Source organism: Monodelphis domestica, chromosome 5 (genome assembly GCF_027887165.1).
Source record: "Monodelphis domestica isolate mMonDom1 chromosome 5, mMonDom1.pri, whole genome shotgun sequence".
NCBI classification, from domain to species: domain Eukaryota; kingdom Metazoa; phylum Chordata; class Mammalia; order Didelphimorphia; family Didelphidae; genus Monodelphis; species Monodelphis domestica.
The window spans coordinates 244,890,963-244,905,373 of record NC_077231.1 but is presented as its reverse complement, the minus strand read 5'-3'; the positions used below and the strand labels follow the sequence as shown (position 1 = coordinate 244,905,373).

Sequence of the window (14,411 nt, the reverse complement as noted above, 5' to 3'; positions counted from 1 at the left end):
TTTTTCTAGTACTTGACAGTGTACAAAGGGCTTTCATCCCAGCAGCTTTGTGAATCATGGTGACAGAATGGATCTTATGTAAAGTGAAATAAGGGTAAAAAATGAGGTTGATGGTAGATTTTATTAGGTTTTAAATAATCTGCTGTGCCCTCATTTTTGTTTTTATTTTTTTAAACCCTTGCCTTCTGTCTTAGAATTAATATTAAGTATCAGTAGAAAAGCGGAAAAGGCTAGGCAATGAAGGGTAAGTGACTTGCCCAGGGTCACATAGCTAGGAAGTGTCTGAGGCCAGATTTGAACCCAGAACCTTCTATCCCCAGGCCTGGCTCTCAATCCACTGATTCACCTAGCTGTTCCTCTGCCCTTATTTTTAAGTAGGTAATGTTATGGCTCAATATGGGCCTCAGGAAGATTATTTTGTTGATCTTTTGAAGAATAGATAGGCAGATGCTTCATCCAACCACTACTTGATTTCTTCCCTTTCAACTTCTAAGCTTACTAAGTCTTAGCATCTGATAGTACTAAGCCCTCCATGCCAGATGATCCTTCCTCCTTTGCCTTCAGAGATAACTTTAAATAAATGGAAATTATCTTCTATTTTCTTTTCTTTTTCTCATAAGGTTATCATTAAAACATTCCGGTAAACAATGATTTTTTTAAAAAAGCAATTGTACCTGAAAGTAAGCTTATTTTTAGTGAGTAAAACTGTCCTGTTTGTTTCTATGATTCTCCTTTCTGTATTTTTCCACTCTGGTTTTTGTTGCTGTTGTTACTTACTGCTTACATGCAATATGCATATTGCTCAAATGTTAAGTCATTGCTCAGGATGGAAACTATCTATCTCTGCACCTGAGCTATTCTAATCTGTCTTAAATTTTTTTTTTAAACCCTTACCTTCTGTCTTAGAATCAATACTGTGTATTGGTTCCAAGGCAAAAGGGTGGTAAGGGCTAGGCAATGGGGGTTCAGTGACTTATCCAGGGTCACACAGCTAACAAATTGTCTGAAGTCACATTTGAACAGAGGACCTCCTATCTCTAGGCCTGGCTCTCAGTCCACTGAGTTACCCAGCTTGCCCCCTTTGTCTTAAATTCTTAGAATATTGCCCTGAGTGCTGACTGGTTAAAGGACTTGCCAGTGATTACACATTTGGCATTTCTTATGCCATGATAATAGTTCATTATTTTCATGTTCCATAATATGTATAACTCTTGGATAGATGATTGACTTCTAGTTTTTCCAGTATTGTATAGTAACGTTATGGATATTTTTGTGCAGATAAGTTGTGTGGTATCTCCCATCAGAGTATGAACTTCTTGAGTTGAAGAAGCCTGTCTTTATTTTTTGTATTTGTATCCATGTGCTTAAAAGTGACTCCCATAGTAAATGTTTGACAATCTTTCTTCCTGTCAACTTTCTTAAGATATAGTTCCTGGGAACAAAGGCTATGAAAAGTTTTGTGGCTTAGTCTGTACTATGTTGCTCTCCAGAAAGATTGTTGCTAATGATATGACAGCATATGTTTATCCACAGCATGCCTAATATTGAATCAGAACTAAAACTAGTTTTCACTAATTGGAAGGTGATATTTTAGAGGGCATTTCCTTGGTCATTAGTGTCAAAACAATTTTAGGGCGTTCATTAATGTGACAATTAATATTAATTTTGTGCTTTATACTTGATTTCACTCTGTAATTAATTTTATTCAGTAATTTCTGTATTTTATAACAACTTAAGCCTTTTCTCTATCCCTAAATATAGAAACTCAATAAGTGCAAAAGTTCAGTCTTCCTTTCTCAAGGTAGATGGCAACTATTTAAGCTTTCTCACAACCACAGACTGGTAAAGGGAAACTCTGAACTGCACACAGAGATTCAATGCCCTCATAAAACACAGAAAAAGAAATTGTTATCTCAGCACCAACTGCAAATCACTTCATGGAAAGGAAGCTTGTTATCCTGCATAACCCCAGCTCCTGAGAACTATGACATCTGTGTTACCCTTGAGCATGGACAAGCTGACCTTGTCCACCCTAGCCTCATCCTTGCCAATTGAAGGTAGTTTTATTCCCAGAATCCTATGAGTCTGCTACTCTCAGGCCACTATCACTGACCTCAAGGATGCAGATTAGTTCAGAACGTAACTTATCTAAGACAGAGGGATAGTCCAGGTCCCATTTGTGTGTAAAACCCTTCCTTTAGCATAACTAAATATGATCCCTCACCCCCATGATGCTTCCAGACTCATAATCAGTTATATGGTTTCTGTTTTGTTTTATGCTTGTAAAAAGGAGTTACCTCTTAAGTGTCTTGTCTTCTGGCAGAATAGAGGCAATCATTTGGATCATTCTATTGATATTTTTGTACCCTACTAATAAAATATATTATCTTGCTGGGAAAGAATGTTCCCTGGGATAGAAATAGAGATTGGACCAGTGATTTTACTGGTAGATAGAACTTCTTTCTTCCAGGGATGGTCAACACATTCTATGCCAAATAATAATGGTGTATTAAATAATAATGTATTAAAAGGTTTCTCCTTGATATAGAATGCTCTTAGTTTTTAACAAATTATTTTTGTATTTTATCAAAGACCTTTTTTGTATCTTTTGATAGAACCATAATTTTTATATTTTTTATTTGTATTATTTAATATAGTTTGGCCACTATTGTCCAGTATAATCTTCCAAATATGTTTCACCATGTTTGAGAAAGGAGTGTTACTTTTGGATAGTGTCCCCCTAGACTTCTTTTTTACCTTCATTACTCTGCCTCCCTCATCAACTACCATTTAATTTGATTACCTTATCCATAAAATGAGGGAGTTGGACTAGATGGCTTCCCGAGAGACCTTTTCAGCTCTGAATATACAACTGTATTATCTACTGAGGTTCAGCATGGCTAGTGGCTAGAGTTGGCCTTAAAGTAAAGACTTAGATTCCCTACTTCTGGCACATTTGGATTGTGCATGACATGGGACTTGTCATTTAACTTGTCAGGCCTTCAGGCAGCTCTCTGCAATTATAAGTTTCAGAGAAGGTGCCATCCTGCATCAGTACAAGGAGTTTATTCATCTGAGAGTTCATACATTGCTACAGTCACAGGTCCTATCCCTGTACTCAGAATCCAGTGAACTTATTCTCACCCTTTTCCCCCAATTCCCATTTCTTTGGCTCACTCTCTCATTAACCCATATAATCTTTCTGTTGTTCCCTCCTCCAAGATTACCTTGAGAAAAGGACTAGTTTATTACAGTTGTCATTAATTTCAGTATTTGTTGCCTTGATGCAGCTTATGTTCTTGTGTTTATTTTTGTGTAAAAAAACCTTTTAAAATTTTTACCATCATAAATTTCTCAAATTCTAAAAGCTTTGACTTACTCATCTTTGAAAAGATTATTCATTTTGTCAAATTCTAGGTCCTATACTTTTTTTTGTTTGTAAGAAAAATATTGTGTAATTCTAAATGATAGTGTTTTGATATATGATGCATTGGTTTTTTTCTGCTTTTTAAGTAATTTTAATAGTGGTATTATTTTGAAAATTGAAAATACTATCTGAGTGAGTAGGATTTGTCATTCTTTACTGTTAGTTAGCATTTCACTTCTGTCAATTTGTCCTGTAACTCTTTTTTTCACTATTTTCCAGAAATTTTCCTTTCACTATCATTTAGCCATATTTTTTCTAAAATACTTTTTGGGGGAGCCCAATGTCAAAATTTTTCTTCCTTTTGTTCTCCAGATCCATCATTTCTTTAAAAAGTTCCAAGTTGAATGTCTCTGGGCTAATGTTTGTTGTTTTTACTATTCTGCCCTTGCTTAGAATAATTTTTTTCATTAAATCTTTGTTATATTTTATTGATTTTTTAAAAAGTTGGTACTTTTCTTTAGCATAATAGATACTCTTTTGGTTTTACTTTTGTTTAGGTTATATATCATATTTGTAGGTTGTGTTGGGATAATCCTAATTTAAAAATTGTTTGGAATTCAAATGCCCTAACATTGTAAATTACCAAGGAAGTTACTCTTCCTTTTTCCATAGAGTCAATTATTGCTTAATTCTTTTCTTCTTAGCTTCCAAAACATTGAACCATTTAACTGGGGGGTGAAGAGTATGGTAGAAGAGGATAAGGCTAAAGAAATTAATTATGTTTAGGGATAGACTGAATATTTTTTAAAGTTTATGATTTATTTACAGTACTGGTATAGTTCATAAGAATATTATAGATAGATATAGATACACATATAATCTGTTGACTATAATTTATTTTCCTGTGGAATTAAGAGAGCCATTTAGAAGGGTGTTAAAAAAACAGTCATGGATACTTTATGATGAAGTTTAAGGAATAGCTTCTAGAGCAGGTAGGTTGCTAAATGGATAGAGCACCAGGCTTGGAGTCAGAAGGACTTGGGTTCAAAATTAATCTCAAACACTTATTAGCTTTGTGACCCTGGGCAAGTCACTTAATCCTGTTTGCCTAGCCCTTTCCCTTCTGTCTTAGATTTTGCTAAAGTTTAAAGGTTTAAAAAAAAAAGCAATAGTTTATTCAGTGCTCTGATTATATAGTGAATTGATTTAGAGTACCTAGTAGAAATTTATATGTACATATGCATTTTTTTGAGTAATGATGAAATTTTAATGAATACTTCTGAATTAACAGGATGGGTTGTGGCATTTATGACTACAGAGAACAAGCTCAACAAATAGAACTAAAAACAGGAGGAATGTCAGTCACTCCACATGTGATTCCAGATGATTCACATTTGGATATGTATGAACAGGTAAATAATGTTTTGTCTTTCCCATGATCACAACTCCAGTTTAAAGTCAATTAAAAGGGTTTTAAAATATTATTTAGCTTTTCATAGATTGACTAACATTGGATTTTATTTTTCTTTTTGCAGGGTGTGCTTTTTTCATCTTTATGCTTGGATCGAAATCTATCAGACATGATGCATTTATGGAGTGAAATATTTAACAAGTAACATGAATTGATTCCTTGTACATATTAGCCTTTAGATACTCTAGAAGTCTATATCCTGAAATTAAAGAGGATTTAGTTGGAGTGTTTAAATCATTGATAGTTTACTTTTAAACAAACAACTTGTAATTTTGGACTTTGCACCAGATTATGACAAATTTTTACAGTTTGTAAATTAATACCAAGTAGATTTTCAGTAAGTTTAAATCCACTAGCTTGGTTTTTAACATTGCAAATAGTCTGGCTCCAGGTAGTATTTCTAGCTGTTTTCCTCATTCTTCTTTGTGCATAGCATACCCACCAAATGGGACAACTTACTATTCTCTTTCTTGTTTTGCCCTTTCTCATCCTTTGTGTTTACACATAGCACTTTCCATGTGTAGATCGGATTCTCCTCATCTTTTCTCTCAAGGTCTACCTCTTACACAAAAATCTTCTGTCATTCTCTTTTCTCTCAAGCTACTTTATTTTACTTTATTTAATATATTTAATCATAATTTAATTTGAAAATATATATGACCAAGATTTACTGGTAACATGTCTAATGTTTCTTACTGGAGTTGTAAGTATCTTAAAGATGGGGTTTGTATTGCTTCTCATTGTTGCATACCCAAGTTGGATATAGATATATTTGAATCCAATAAACATTTAAGTACCTGGTATGTTTAGGGACTATGCTAAATGTTGGGGATACAAATAATAAAAAGAAAGTCTTAGCCCTCAGTAAGATTGTAGTCATCAAAGAAGGAGATGACACATAAAAGGAGAATGGAGGGATGGGAAGACTGGAAGGGGGCATCTTGTTCTCTGGAGTTGAAACCAGGTAAAGCAACAGATGCAAAGTGGAGTGATTGGAGAGTCCAGTTTCTGCTTTCCCTAAAAGAGGGCTGTGGGAGGACTTTGGTACTCAGCCCTCCATTCCTCCTAAGGGGAAAGGAGGCCACAGGAGCTGGTATTAGCCAAACCTTGAATTAGGAGCTAAGGCGAGTTTAGAGTTGGTGAGCTTCTCCTGAGAGGGGCTTAGGTAATCGGGTTAGTCAGATTGTTTTTCAATTCCATGATTACCTAGGGGATTGTTTTTTGTACTGACAGTAAACTGTTGTGCTTTTATTTTCTTATAGCCCTCACTTTGAAGATGAGGAGCACTTTAAGGTGTTAGTTAAAATGACTGCTCAAGAACTTTCAAATGGAATTCCTGATTCTGGTCACTTATATGCATCTATTAGAGCTAGTAGAACACTTACTCCTGCCGGAGACTTACAAGAAACCTTTAATGGCATGGATCAGGTAAAGAAATAATTGACTACTAGATATATTAGCTTTAGTTAAATAAGGAAAATTCCATGCATTTCCCACTTCTGTGTATTTGCAAGAGCTATTTCTTATTCTGGGAATGAACTTCATTCTCCCATCCACTTCCCATAGAACTTGCCCTTCTTGGGGTTTTAGCACTGATATCACTTCTTTCAGGAAAGAATGGTATGACCTACATGGTTGTTAGTGCCCTCCCCTCATCTTATAGCACATGTAGTCATGCACAGAATATATAGCTTAGCCTGCTAAAAGCTTGCTGAGTGCTAGGACTGCTTGGTTTTTCTCTTGTATTCCTAGGTCCTAGTACAGTTCATCTTCACATATTATAGGTGCTTTGTTGGTTGAGGTGATTTAGAAACAAATTATAGGAGTCTCTCCCTATCTGCAGTTTCACTTTCTGTAGTTGCCCTGCCTCCTGGAATTCCAGAGGAAGGAAGGAGGGAGGAAGGATGAGATTTGCCACTGGATATGACAGGAGACCAGCATACGGCTCAAGGACATATAGAGGCCAGAGACAGACTGGCAGTGCCCAAACACAAACGGAAGACAGACATGTAGGCTGGCAGCCTGATGGGCAGAGTGGGGCAGAGGTCCACCTGTGATGGTAGTCTCTCTATTGGCCAGTTTTTCTGCTTTCACTTGAACAATTCTCTTGTTTTGATTTTTTTGTTGGGAAGAGGAGCCAAGTAGAACTGAGCTAAGGGGCAGGAGGAGGGAGAGAGCAGAGTACTGTACAGTAAATTTAGCATAGATGTTAAAAGTTAAAGCAAGAACTGTCTGTATATGTCTGTCAGAACTGTATATGGTTTTAGCCATCCATGATAGGCCATCCCTTCAAGAGGCCCTACTCTCTACCGGTATCAAAGGTTCTAATGTGCATGCTTATAGAATCTATCTTGCTGCCCACATTTTGGCAAAAAAACTTCAAATTTTCCTCATAGTGAACTGAACAAATGCACAAAAACTCTTAGTATAAATTTACTTTGATTCGCTGTCGATTGTATTTTTTTAAATAGTTTTAACTTATTGCTTTGGATTAGGTGAGACTAATGAAGCGAATTGCAGAAACATCAGACCTTAAGCCAATCCTGAGAAAACTTCCACGTATCAAGAAACATTTGTTAAATTGTGATAATATGAGGTAAGAATTAATGTCTTCTCAAAAATATAAATAACTGTAACTTACTCATTTTTGCTAAATATTATTTTTGTGTTATATTTTCAAAGATAATCTTGATTTCTTTCTATGTAGGTTGATTTCTTTCTTTCTATTCTTTATCTATACTAAAAAAATACCCACATTACAGTAACTTTGAATCAGGAAGATGTGGCCATTAAGTTCTGCTTCTGATCATATGGGGACACTGGAGAAGCCCCTTAATCTCTCAGTGCCCCAGGAAACAGCCTATGAACCCAGGCTGTAGGACTATGGCAGATCTGCATTGCATCATTTACAAAGTCCTCTACAGCAAGCAATGAAATTTTCAATTAAAAATCAGGTTGATAAAATGTACATTTCAGAAACAAAATTAAAATAAATTGCTAACTAGAATATTAGTTAAATATTTGGTTATTTGGTATATCTATTATCTTATTGATATGGATATTTTCTTTCTTTCTGGGCCTAGTTCAATGATGGCAAACTTTTTAAAGTCTTCATGCTGTTCCCCACCCCCTGAGATCTCTTGCCTTGCCCCACCCTTTCATTGAGTGCCTGGTGTGCCCTGCCCCACCCCTCACTCCACACAGGGGAGGGAAGAAACACTTCCATTGGGCTACTGGGCAGAGGGATGGATAATGTAAAAATGTCCTTAGGCATGGGGTAGGGGGCAGCTCCACCCAACTCCCTCTGCCTTTCTAGTAACAAACTGGCCAAGGAGGTGGGATGGTAGACCCAAGTGGGGGGAGGGGGAAGGGCTGTGCCCACAAAGAGTACTCTGCATATGCCATCTTTGGCACCCTTACCATAGGTTTGCCATCATTGGCCTAGTTCATTGTCTTTCTTCAGCATTTATCAAGGAAATCTGTTCTGATGCATTAGCTCCATTGGTTTTCCATCCAGTTGTGTATTACAGTATGGACAATAAACACTCTTAACTCCTCATTCTATGTATATTTTTTGACTGAATAATATTGAGTGATTTTTGTCATAGGGTTAGTAGGCTATGCATTGTTCATAATAATATTATCTAGTAAAAAGGACATTGAGGGAATAGCTAGGCAGCTCATTGGAAAAAAGATCCAGGCCTAGAGATGGGAGGTCCTAGATTCAAAAATGGCCTCCGATATTTCCAAACTATATGATCCTGGGTAAGTCACTTAACCCCAGTTGCCTAGCCCTTGCCTCTCTTCTGCCTTGGAACCAATACACAATATAGATTCTAAGCCTGGAGGTAAGGGTTTTTGAAGAAAAGAAAAGCAAGTTATCAAAATATTAAAAAGACCCCATGCTTTATAGTGAGCAGATCAAGACCAGTAAGATTCATTTAACCCAGAGTTTGTAATTGAATAAAGACCTTACATTTCTAGTATTAGCAAAGTTCAAAGGCTTCTATTCTTAATACCATTTTGCTCACTTTTTTTTTATTGCTACCACTGATAAAGGACTGCCAAAGATTGCATGCTATTTTTTTTTCATGCTTAAGGTCAAAATATTTGTACCTAGTAGCCAGCCTACTTGCGATGAACTTCTCTCTACATAGATCCTTAGAAACTAGAGTCTTAAATGAGACTGATGTTGAAGCCTTCCCAGTGAAGAAAATCTGTGCTTTTTGGCATAAGCTCAGAACCCAGCATCATCACCACACCCCAGTGAAGCATCAAAGCCATGTAGTAATTGATTATACACCTTTGTGCATACATGTTTTATATAGAGAGATTTTTGTACATATATGCATATTTTCATTTTCAAATAGATGTTCAGTGAATGCTGCCCCTCAGCAGATGTCTCAAGCAGGAAAAGAAATTGAAAATTTCATAAAAAACCTTGGTCGAAGTAAAAAGGAAAGAAAATCTGTCCGTCCCCATGTAATTGAGGTAAGACTGAATCTATGATCAGATTTTAGGATTTACTCAGCTAGTATAATAAAATGCTCGTTGGTTCAAATTACTGTTTTATATATAGAAGGAACTCATTCCTATTGAAAACATTAGAAAGCATAGGAATAGAAGTGTCTTTCCTAAAAATAATAAACGGCATATATCTAAAACCATCAGCAAACATCATCTGCTATGGGGACAAATTAGAAGCTTTCCCAATAAGATCAGGCATGAAACAAGGATACCCATTATCACCTCTATTATTTAACATTGTACTAGAAACACTAGCACAATGAGGAGACTGAGCTATCACTCTTTGCAGATGATATTCTGGTCTACTTAAAGAATCCTAGAGAATCAACTAAAAAGCTAGTGGAAATAATCAACAACTTTAGCAAAGTTGCAGGATACGAAATAAACCCACATAAGTCATCAGCATTTCTATATATTTCCAACACATCTCAGCAGCAAAAATTAGAAAGAGAAATTCCATTTAAAATCACCCTAGACAATATAAAATACTTAGGAATCTAACTGCCGAGACAAACATAGGAACTATATGAACACAACTACAAAACACTCTCCACACAATTAAAACTAGATCTAAACAATTAGAAAAATATCAACTGCGCATGGGTAGGACGAGCTAATATATTAATCCTACCCAAATTAATTTACTTATTTAGTGCCATACCCATTGAACTACCAAAAAACTTCTTTACTAAAAAAAAAAACAAAGTTCATTTGGAAAAACAAAAGATCAAGGATATCCAGGGAAATTATGAAAAAAAAAATGCAAAAGAAGAAGGCCTTGCAGTCCCAGATCTCAAACTATACTATAAAACAGCGGTCATCAAAACAATTTGGTACTGGCTAAGAGACAGAAAGGAGGATCAGTGGAACAGACTTGGGGTAAGTGACCTCAGCAAGACAGTCTATGATAAGCCCAAAGATTTGAGCTTTTGGGACCAAAACCCATTATTTGATAAAAATTGCTGGAAAAATTGGAAGACAGTATGGGAGAGATTAGGTTTGGATCAACATCTCACACCCTATACCAAGATAAACTCAGAATGGGTGAATGACCTGAATATAAAGAAGGAAACTATAAGCAAATTAGGTGAACACAGAATAGTATAGTTGTCAGATCTTTGGGAAGGGAAAGGCTTTAAATCTTCATAACAAAAACCCCTGACAAATGTCTAATTACTCAAATTTAAAAAGAGCTAAACCAATTGTTCAAAAAATCAAGCCATTCACCAATTGATAAATGGGCAAGGGACATGAATAGGCAATTTTCAGTGAAAGAAATCAAAACTATTAATAAGCACATGAAAAAGTATTCCAAATCTCTTATAGTCAGAGAAATGCAAATGAAAACAACTCTGAGGTATCACCTCACACATAACAGATTGGCTAACATGACAGCAAAGGAAAGTAATGAATGCTGGAGGGGGTGTGGCAAAGTTGGGACATTGATGCATTGCTGGTGGAGTGGTGAATTGATCCAACCATTCTGGATGACAATTTGGAACTATTCCCAAAGGGTGCTAAAAGACTGTCTGCCCTTTGATCCAGCCATAGCACTGCTGGGTTTGTACCCCAAAGAGATAAGAAGGAAAAAGACTTGTACAAGAATATTCATAGCTGCACTCTTTGTGGTGGCCAAAAATTGGAAAATGAGGGGATGCCCTTCAATTGGGGAATGGCTGAACAAATTGTGGTATCTGTTGGTGATGGAATACTATTGTGCTAAAAGGAGTAATAAAGTGGAGGAATTCCATGGAGACTGGAACAACCTCCAGGAATTGACACAGAGTGAAAGGAGCAGAACCAGGAGAACATTGTACACAGAGACTGATACACTGTGGTACAATAGAATGTAATGGACTTCTCCATGAGCAGCAATGCAGTGATCCAGAACAACTTGGAGGGATCTGTGAGAAAAAACACTATCCACATTTAGAGGAAAAACTGTGGGAGTAAAAACACCAAAGAAAAACAACTGCTTGAATACATGGGTCAAGGGGATATGGTTGGGGGTGTAGACTCCAAATGACCATCCTAATGCAAACACCAGCAACATGGAAATAGGTTCTGATCAAGGACACATGTAATATCCAATGAAATTGTGAGTTAGCTGCGGGAAGGGTTGGGGTAGGGTAGGGAGGGATAGAATACGATTCTTGTAACTATGTAATAATGTTCTAAATTGACTAAATTAATTCAACTGGTCAAAAAAAAAAAGAAAGGTCAGCAGAATTAATTTTTAACTATGTCAGCAAATTTAAACTTAATTTTGGACAGAAATCTATATTCTTTGAAGAAAATAATAAATGAACTGGATGGTAAAAGATAAAAAGTTGAGTTAACAAATTTAAGGACAAAAATCTGCTTTCTGTATAAATTATGCTACTTTATCATCATTTATTATATTCATGTACATTCCTTGCAAAGTTATTTTTTATTTAGTCATGTTTCTAACTTGGTCTTTTTTTTTTCCAGAAACCTGATTCCAAACCAGTTGGTGGTGATTTTATCAACTGTCCCCAAATTATAAGAAAGCTAATTACTGTAAGTTAATAACTCAGTATACCTACATTGTACAAATGTGGTAAATTTAATTATAGAGCTTTGTGACCATAATTTTTAAAATTGTTTTCCATCATTTCTTCAGACAGTTTAGAACAGGTTTGTCTAGAAAAAAAATTGTATGAGACATAAATAGAAACAGGAAAAGGGAGAAAGGAAGAAAAGAAGCATTTATATAGCACCTACTATGTGTCAGACACCTTGCCAAGTACTTCAAAGTGTTAATTCATTTGTAGTACTTTTTAGATTCCCACAACAACCTTGTGAGGTAGATGCTCTTATTAGTCCCATTTAAAGTTGAGGAAACTGAAGCAAATAGAGGCAAAATGATTTGCCCAGGGTCACACAACTAAGTCTCTGAAGCTACATTTGAACTCAGATCTTTTTTTTTAATCTAACAAAACCTAGAACTACCATACATAAGGATTTTTGTGAGTGACATGTGGACTTAGAAAACTGCAAATTACCATTAACTATGTTTGATTGTATATGTATTTTGTTAAATTCCCAATTACACTTTAATTAGATTCACCTACTTTGGAAGTGTTGCCAAGTGGCCACATGTTTGACACATCTTTGTCTAAAATACTGATTTCCCCCTTTTCCTTGCCATAAGGATAGGACTTTCTTACATTGGTTTGGAAAACTTTTGCTACTTATTAAAAAGATTACACTACATGATATTAGGACTTCCACTTTGCTCTTATTCTTATATGTAATTTTTTTTTTTGCATGTGAATCTTCTTGGTCTTTGATTGGAATTGTACTGATTGATTTTTTTTCTCCTCCCTAAAATTTTTTAGCACATATTTTTTGAAGCCTTTGTATGAAGTCCATCCTTAGCTTCCAGAAATGATACTTTTTTTACTGTCTTTTTGTCTCTTACTTTTATCCTATTTTTATTTTACTTACAAATCTAGAAATCTATTTGGTTTATTTTGCCCAGTCTAGGAATGTTGTATTCTCTATCAAGAAGAACAAAATCAAACACAAATGTTTGCATAAATGGTGGGGTTAGTGAGCATATTTTAAAAGTAAAAGTAATGTTTTAAAAGCAACTGAAATTGAATCTCTCTTGATATGTTAAGTGGCAGGGTTGCCTGAAATCAATTATTTTGTATAAAGTGAGAAATAATTGATTTCACTGGAAAATCATGAATTATGATGTGTTCTTAAAAATCTTACTTAGTGTCTGTACTATAATAAACTTCACGGACTAAAGAAGTTATTTTTTCTCTTTAGGACCCTACTTTCAAACCATGTCAGATGAAGACTCATTTCCTACTTCCTTTCCCTGTGAATTATGTAGGTGAATGTGTTAGGACTGTTCCTTACACAGATCCAGATTATGCCAGGTATGTAACATAATGAACTAATGCTCAAGGAACTGATAGAACTAGAAAGGCATCCTTTTCTTAACAAGAAGTCATTGTCATGGGGTTCTGAGATTAGAGAATTCATGAGTTATAATTCATTCCATCCCTCTTTAAAGAAGTTATTTTTCCTGGACCATGGTCTTGAACTTGACGTTCTCTTAGTATACATCCATTCAGGAAGTGAGCACTTATAGAAAATTTCTAACAGATAAGGAGATATTCACAGTCCTATTAATAAATATTAACTATTGAAAATAAAGTTTCTCTTCAAAATCTTCTGTTTTGATGGCATCATTATTTTGTCATCCAACTTCAAACCCTCAATGTTATCTTCAGCTCATCCTTCTTCTCCACTCACAGAGTGAACTCTGCTGAATCTTTCTTTTTTCCAAGCTCTTCTCTTGGCACTGCTTCTATCCTAGATCCCACCTCAGATACTTACCAGTTTTGTGACCTTGGGCACATCACTTAACCTCTTAGCCTCAGTTTCCTCATCTGTAAAATGGAAATGATTCTAGTACCTACCTTCCAGGGTTGTTGTGAAGATCCAGTCAGAGAATCTGCACAGTGCTCAGAAGCCTTTAAGGCACAACATTGATGCTAAGTGTTCTAACCACCCACACAGCTTCCACCCTACCTCAGGTTCCTGGATTATTGCTGTCACCTCCTGATTAGTGTCTCAGCTCTCTCCTGCTTCCCTCTGGGATCTGCTCTCCAGCCCTTCCCTATTTAGGAAGTTCCAGGCTTATTTGGCATTTGAAGCCCATCCCAGTACAACACTGCACAGACTCTGCATTCAGGCCCAGGGACTTGCCTGCTGCTCCCTGTCACAAGGCCCTCCTCTCTCCCTCTGGGCAGTTTCCTTTCAGGTCCAGGCCTCTCGTACTCCCTTCCTTGCTTTTGGGTGCCCTCCTTTGAAGGTGGCTGTGTGTATTTTATAGTTAAGCTTTCTTTGTCCATGTTTGTTTTCCCCTCAATGAAGATCTTGAGTTTGGGGATTACTTTATGTGAAACACTTTGTAAAGTACCAAGACATGCCAGCTGTTTAACCAGATAATAAATAAATCTTATGCTTGTGAATAGGAACAGCTAGATGATACCCTGGATAAAG

The 14,411-nt window shown here is 36.0% G+C and overlaps 1 protein-coding gene across 3 annotated transcripts in view; it reads left to right on the top strand.

Annotated features, from left to right (window-relative positions):
- Window positions 1-14,411, top strand: part of PITRM1 (pitrilysin metallopeptidase 1) — a 42,184-nt gene that overhangs the window by 23,822 nt on the left and 3,951 nt on the right. For all 3 annotated transcript variants that reach the window (XM_007504710.3, XM_056800001.1, XM_056800000.1), the window contains 7 exons: window positions 4,659-4,779; window positions 4,903-4,979; window positions 6,101-6,266; window positions 7,334-7,434; window positions 9,209-9,329; window positions 11,838-11,906; window positions 13,167-13,279. In XM_007504710.3, the coding sequence (XP_007504772.2) occupies window positions 4,659-4,779; window positions 4,903-4,979; window positions 6,101-6,266; window positions 7,334-7,434; window positions 9,209-9,329; window positions 11,838-11,906; window positions 13,167-13,279 (768 nt within the window). The remainder of the gene's footprint in view (window positions 1-4,658; window positions 4,780-4,902; window positions 4,980-6,100; window positions 6,267-7,333; window positions 7,435-9,208; window positions 9,330-11,837; window positions 11,907-13,166; window positions 13,280-14,411) is intronic.